Below are 7,503 nucleotides of genomic sequence, written 5' to 3'. Positions count from 1 at the left end.
GTAGCTTTAGTTGTTTAAATGTTTCGTAGTACATGATTTCACATGAACTACCCTGGTCAATCAGAATCCGCTTGACATCAAAATCCTTGACTCGGGGAGTGACGACCAGGGCATCGTTGTAAGGGCAATATATCCGTTCTAAGTCTTTATCTGAAAAGGACATGACGTTTGTGGCCTCTGTCTTCCACTTCTTGATGGCAGGTTGGGCACTTAGAACTTCTCTTAAATGCTCAGCCTTTTTTATTGATCCCCTGAGCTCGCAGACACGCTCTGGTTCAAAGACTCCATGTATCACATTAATGATGCCCTAAGGTGGGGCGTCGATTGGCATCCCATTGGGGTTATCATGGTCCTGGGGGGCTGGTTGCGTCCCTCCTTCAATGTATTTATCCAGGTGACCGGCTGCCACCAACTCCTCCAGGTTCTGTCTTAATGGTGTGCAATTCTCAGTGCGGTGCCCCTTCTCTTTGTGGAAGGTGTATCGCGATCTTTCATCATAGTCTTTCTGTGCTTCTCCTAGCTTAGCTGGCCACTTGACGAAAGGCTCATCTTTTATTTCGCTCAGAATCCGATATATCGGTTTCTTGAACACTGTGGTTATGGCAGTGCGGATTCTCAACCATCTTTTATCTGGGTCTTCTGCGTTATCTCGTCTTCCACGTCCGTTTTTGTTTGGTCGATCTACCGTGTTAACCTTTGCTGAGGTTTTCTTTTCTGGTACTGTGGTCGCGCCAGATTTTGCTTTGGCACGTGCGCCATCCTCTTCTACCCTGATGTGCTGATGCACTCTTTCCATCAAGGCTTCCATTGTGAGGGGTGGCGTCATGGTGATTGAATCCCTTAGTCTATTCCCGACTGGGAGGCCTCTTTTATACTGTGCAATGGCGAGATTGGTGGGGCAGTCCCCAATCTGGTTGAATGTCTCCCAGTAGCGACTATTGTAGGATCTTAGGGTCTCTTTGTCGCCCATGTCGATGGAGAGTAGCTGGTCGATCTCCACCGGGATTTTAGTGTTTGTTCGGAACCTTGTTACAAACGCTTCTGCCAATTGCGCCCAAGAGGCTATACTTCCTTCTGGAAGTTTCTCGAACCAAGTCAAGCCTAGGTCGGCAAGGCTAGATGGGAAGAGTATGCACATTAAGGCCTCGTTTCGCCTGTATACAGCCATGAACTGGCGAAAGTGGCTAAAGTGTGAGTAGGGGTCCGTCTTCCCTTCATATGTAGTGAATTTTGGCTGGAGGAAGCTTGATGGTAGGGGTGCGTTTTCAATCGCCGGAACAAACGGCGAAGTCTGCAGCCTTGCTAATGCTTTGTCCGCTGGTTCGTAGGCCGGGCGTGGTAATGGCATTCCAACCTCGATGCTTTCGTGCGTCCCTGGAGCCAACCTCTGAAGGGCAGAAACCCTGTGAGGATCACGCGCCCTGGCATCCTCCTTGCATCGTGCCTTTTCCTCGAGCACGGTTCGTAAGTCGGATGACCTGGGCAACTCCGTGTGTCTGGATCTGGTTTGATGCGTATGTGAGGGCCAATACGTGCTTCCTTCGGTGTACGATCTCTCAGATCTCGTCCTCTCAGACCTAGAGTGACGAGTTCTGGAAGACCTGGATTGAGTATCGCCTGTCCTGAGGCTTCTGCTCTCTGCTTGTGAGGGTGTAGTATTCCTACTACGATTTTCTGAGCGGTGAGGGGGCGTCTTGCCTTTGCACCCCTCTCCTGTCGCCACTTCTTTTCCTTTCATCTGGCGCTTCAGGTCTTCCATGTCTGCCGCCATCTTCCTTATTACTTCATCTTGCTCTTTCACGCAGTCCTCCAGAGCTTGAGGATCAATCCTCTTCCTCTGTCTGTCAGGACTTCGTGATCGAGAGTGATGGGGCTGTTAGTCCGTCTCCCCCTAGTATCCCTCCTGGTGTTATGACGTTGGGGCTCCAAGTCCGCCATGGGAGGGATAGAAGGTAGTCCTTCACGCCTTGCGCCCCCATCTGGTGTTTGTCCGTCGATGGCGGACTACGGTAAATCTTCGTTGTGCGCCATTGATTCTAAAGAAGAAAGGCTTGATCAAGTCAGTAAGCTTGACAAATAGACAAAAGCTCTGTGTATTCAGGAAGTAAAATTGTGTCTTACCTCTCCAAAGGTGATGTTGTGAGCTTTATAGGTTTCGAGTGGCATAATCCTAGTAGGACTTTTACTTCTCCATGCAGAGTCCTCCTAGGATTTAACCTCTTGAAGGATAATCATTATCCTCCAACACCCCCCTCACTGCTTAAACCAAGTGAGATGGTTCTTCCATGGCCGAACTACCATACGACTGAAGTAATCATGGCTTATACTTAGCCAAACAATACTTAGGTCGGCTCTCTGCCCTTAGTTCCTCTTTCATCAACAACGGCATGCCTAAAATCGAGCTATCTTTTTATCAAGGTTTAGACCGGTCCGTCTTCACTGTGCCATGACTGGTGTAAGTTCAAAGCATATTTAAACCGGTCTAACTGCAACGCATACTTCAGCCGGGCTAACAATAAGAGTCCCTCGGACCGGTCTAACGTCTGGGCCCCGGACCGATCTAACTTTAAGCCTTTTCGATGACCGGAGTAACTTTATGGCCGTTTTACTCAACTCTTCATACTGAGGCCCAAAACGGCCCAGCTCGGCCCAATTTGTAAATAAATTACCCTCTCAGTAGGGCTTATGAGCTGCTTATTTCAACTTTTAGCTTACAGACTACATTGGTAAGGCATACAGACTACATTTATGTAGGCATTAAGATTGATTGAAACTCTCTAACAACTCCTTTTTATTTTCTATTGATAGTCATGCTAGAATGCCCATTGACATACAGAGAAATGAATAAAAACAATGGTAAATTATAAATACATTCTTGAAGATTACTTAAAATATGAATTATCTTTATAGTTTGTAAAATTACAAATATTTTATTATCAAAATTTTTTATTTAACAGAATTAACTAAAAAAATAAAATTCCCAACTGCTCTCCTATACAATAATAAAACTACCCTTACCTAAATTATTAATTGAAATAAATTTATGACATCATTAAAAACTGTTAATTGTCTTGATGATTTATTAAACAAAGGGAATATTTGTTATGAAATTGAAACTTCAAGGAGTGGGATGGAATTTTCAAAATTATAGAGGACAAATCATATTTTAATGTAATTTTCAAAATTATAGAGAACAAATCATATTTTAAGTAAATTTCATGGGTGTATTTGTAATTTACCCTACAAAAAATAAAAAATAAAAAATAAAAGTAGCAAACAACTTAACTGGAAATGGGCCAATGAGATCAGATGCCATTATTTGACTCCTTTTTTTATTTTATTTTTTTTATTTTTATGATTTCAAAGTAGATCAGGGAGGACTCTGCTTCATACAGTTCTTTCATCACGTTCTCATTTGCTTTTGACAACTTACAATCTTCAACTACTACTCATTTGTTGCAAACTCCTTCAAACTGTTTGTTTTTCATGTTTGTATTGCTTCATTCTAGCTCAGTTTATAACCTTTCACATCATCTAAAGTTGTTTGAATTTTGCAGATGTTCTTTAGCCTGTTTTTGATCTCTGTATTGTTTTGTTTCTTGCCTTTCTTATCCCCTTTACCAACTGAAGTTGTTCCAAGTTGGCAGAGGTTCTTCAACCTATTTTTGATATCTGTATTGCTTCGTTTCGACTCAATTTCTTACCTTTCATATCCTTTACCCACCAAAGTTGTTCCAAATTTGCAGAGCTTCTTCAACCTGCTTTTGATATCTATATTGCTTTGTTTCTTACTTTTCCTTCTTTCACAATAAAATACATGGATGCATTAACGATCATTATCTCTCCATTCGTACAAGCTATGGTTGATAAATTGGCCTCTTTTTTAATCAACTTAGTAAGCAGAGAGGACGTTGACACTGGCATCCAGAATTTGAAGAAGGCATTTGAGGATATAGAGATTCTGTTGGCTGATGCAGAGAACCAACAGATATACAACAAGCATATCAAGAAGTGGCTTGAAGCTAATCTAACAACTAACATTTGCCGATAAAAAAAAAAAGAAAAAATGTCTAGAAAAGGTGCACCATTTGGCTTATGATGCAGATGACATATTAGACGAGTTTGCCACTGAAGCTCTTGAAAGGAAGCTAATGGCAGAGGAGAAGATGATGGAAAGAAGACCAGCTATGTTTCAACGCCTCTCTATTGTTCCATTCAATTCAAAAAATGGGTCTAAGCTAAATAAGATTACTAGTCAATTGCAAGAAATTACTGCAAAAGGAAAAGAATTTGTTTTAGATAAAAAAAAACTTGTTGGGAAGATGTCCACAAACATATGTTCAATATCACCAAGTGCGTGTTTGAGGGAGCCTCGCATTCATGGAAGAGATGAAGACATCAAGAAAATTACCGAATTGCTACTTGAGGATGCACCTACTGCAAAAAGTTTGATGTAATTCCTATTGTAGGCATGGGTGGGATTGGCAAGACTACACTAGCTCAGCACATTTACAATCACAACCAAGTGGAAAAGCATTTCAATCTAAAAGCATGGGTTTTGTGTTTCTGATGACTTCGACGTTCTGAGAATAACAAAGTTAATTCTCGAGTCGTTCACTCATCGTTCATGTAATTTGGGCAGCTTAAATGATGTTCAAGTTCAACTTAAATACACAATGGAAGAAAAAAAGTTTTTGCTTGTCCCAGATGATGTGTGGGATTATGGATATGATGGGTGGAATTTGCTACAATCGCCATTTGGAGCTGGAGCATCTGGAAGTAAAATTATTGTGACAACACGAAACATAAATGTTGCATTACAAACATCAATTGAATATTACAAGTTGCAGAAATTATCAAATGATAGTTGTTGGTTAATCTTTTACCAACATGCATTTGAGAATAGAGAAATCATGGAATACCCAGAATTGGAATCAATTGGTAAGAAAATTGTTGTGAATAGGTGCTGAGGCTTGCCATTGGCAGCCAAGGCCCTTGGCAGCTTGCTACGTTGTAAAAAGGAAGAACATGAATGGAAAGAGATACTAAACATAAATATATGGAATGAGGAAAGTGGCATTCTCCCAGCATTGAAATTGAGTTACCTTCATCTCCCTTCTCATTTAAAGAGGTGTTTTTCCTACCGTGCAATTATCCCAAAGGACTGCGAATTTGGGAAGGAGGAATTAGTCTTGCTATGGATGGCTGAAGGTTTAATTGAACAACCAAATGGTCGAGAGCAAATGGAAGACTTGGGTAGCAAGAATTTTCAAGAATTGGTATCAAGGTCATATTTTCAATCCTCAAGTGATTACGATTTCCTATTCATTATGCATGACCTCATCAATGATTTAGCTCAATGGTTTTTCAGTATTTGTTCCCCCTTTCAAATTTCCAAGATGAGAATTATTGAGTGGTTCCATTTTTGTATTGAAATGCTAATTTTTATTTTTATTTTTGTTCTAGAGAGGACAACTATTGAGTGACTCATTTACTTAAACAAAGTTTTGATTCTGTATTCAGTTTAGTAGATGTTCCCAGGGCAAAATGCTAGTTTGGACCTTGGAACATAATACCTGCCAAAATAAAAAAACTATGGAGTCAAGTATAAAATTGTCTAGGGGAAAAAGACAGAAATACATATATCATGTATGTGGACATACATAATATATCTGCACCATACATATTGTCAAAGCCTTAAACTCATTTATCTAATCTAATTTCATTCCATTACTGTCATATAGGCTGAGAATATTATTCCCCGTTCTATAGCTATCAACTTGTGGGATGATTCTTCTGCAAAATAGAGTTTGATATAATGCTGAAGGGCCTCCTGTTCATTATGGTTATATGGCGAGCTAAATCACTCTCAAGCTGAAGTTAGAGCAGTTTGTTTAACTCTCTAAAAACAGACTCAGTCTTTTTAATTTAGGACTCATTTCTCAACACTTGAGAACGTGTTACTATTCGAATTTTCAAAATTTTGAAGAATCTGCTTGATATTCCCATGTCTCATCCAAAAACTAAAGAATTTGGAAAGTTTTCTCAATTTAATGTCAGGCATCAAAGTAACAACCGGAGGACAATGATCTGAACCTATAGGGGCCAAGAAATCATCTTCGATTTCTTTGAGAGTATCTTCTGTTGGGGAAAATATGTGATTCCCCACAAGTAAATCAATCAATAGGAATAAAAACTAATGCGGAAAAATTAAATCAAAGGCAACACAAGAATTTTTACGTGGTTCCCTCAATGAGAGGTACGTCCACGGGATCGAAATCCGATTCACTATCAACCAAATAAGTTCCAAACGATTACAAACGAGACGCTAATGGTCTCACAAAACCACTCTTAGGTGAATTCCAAATAATCACAAATTAACAAAGAGGAAAGACCTCACCAAATAGATGAACCAAAATCTTCAGAACCAGAGTTGAAGAAGACCCCAAAAATTTCACCCAAAACAAAAACCGAAACGCTTCAAAATAGAGCACCAATCAAAGCACACTGTTGCTGGTTTGTGAAAGTAATACACAAAGCCACACCTTGAACCCAAATTCACTTTTCCAATCAATTATTCTATAGCAGCCATACAACCCATTTTTCTTGGGAGAAACAATATATATTGTGAATGTAGGGTCTTGTAATCAAACCCTAATTGTATCTAAATTGAATTGGGTCTCCACAAATATAATATATAAAAATATATTATACCTAAACCAAACCAAATTAAAACTCTTTTAGTAAACCAATTAGGTCCCACACTCCAATAAGGAGGTATATCCAACAATTCTCCCCCTACCGACTTAGGTGGAGACATTAACCATACCCGCCAAAGTTCGACACTTTAAATGTTTGTCCCTTGACAAAGTCGTAGTCAACATATCTGAAATATTATCATCTGTGTGAACCTTTTCGAATTGTAACAATTTCGAATCTAACACATCACAAATCCAATGGTATCTCACATCAATGTGTTTCGATCTCGAATGAAAAGTAGAATTTTTACTCAAGTGAATAGCACTTTGACTATCACAATAAAGCACATACTTTTCTTGCTTCGAACCCAATTCTTGTAAGAATTTCTTCAACCATAACTCTTCTTTGCAAGCTTCCGTAATGGCAATAAATTCAGCTTCGGTAGTTGAGAGAGTAACACATTTTTGTAATTTAGATTGCCATGCCACAGCCCCCCTGCAAAAGGCATCAAATACCCCGAAGTAGATTTCCTAGAATCAATATCACCGGCCATGTCAGAATCTGTGAACCCATCAAGCATCGGCTTACCATCCCCAAAACACAAACACACCTTCGAAGTCCCTCGAAGATACCTTAGAATCCATTTTACCGCTGCCCAGTGTTCTTTACCCGGATTAGAGAGAAAACGACTCACCACACCAACGGTGTGAGCAATATCCGGCCTTGTACAAACCATGGCGTACATCAAAGAACCAACTGCTGAAGCATAAGGAACTTTCAGCATCTCTTCCTTGTCTTTCTCAC

At 39.9% G+C, this 7,503-nt stretch overlaps 1 protein-coding gene across 1 annotated transcript; it reads left to right on the top strand.

The window, feature by feature from the left end:
- Window positions 1-4,151: 4,151 nt before the first annotated feature.
- On the top strand, window positions 4,152-5,807 carry LOC145817503 (putative disease resistance protein RGA1). The gene is made up of 4 exons (XM_082912739.1): window positions 4,152-4,453; window positions 4,643-4,941; window positions 4,987-5,279; window positions 5,745-5,807. The coding sequence occupies exons 1-4, from the start codon at window positions 4,152-4,154 to the stop codon at window positions 5,805-5,807; spliced, it is 957 nt and encodes a 318-aa protein (XP_082768865.1).
- The last annotated feature ends 1,696 nt before the right edge of the window (window positions 5,808-7,503 follow it).

Source organism: Camellia sinensis, chromosome 2, assembly GCF_055761805.1.
Source record: "Camellia sinensis isolate YWXY chromosome 2, ASM5576180v1, whole genome shotgun sequence".
In the NCBI taxonomy this organism is placed as follows: domain Eukaryota; kingdom Viridiplantae; phylum Streptophyta; class Magnoliopsida; order Ericales; family Theaceae; genus Camellia; species Camellia sinensis.
Note: the sequence above shows the minus strand (reverse complement) of the source record. Positions and strands in the feature narration are given on the sequence as shown.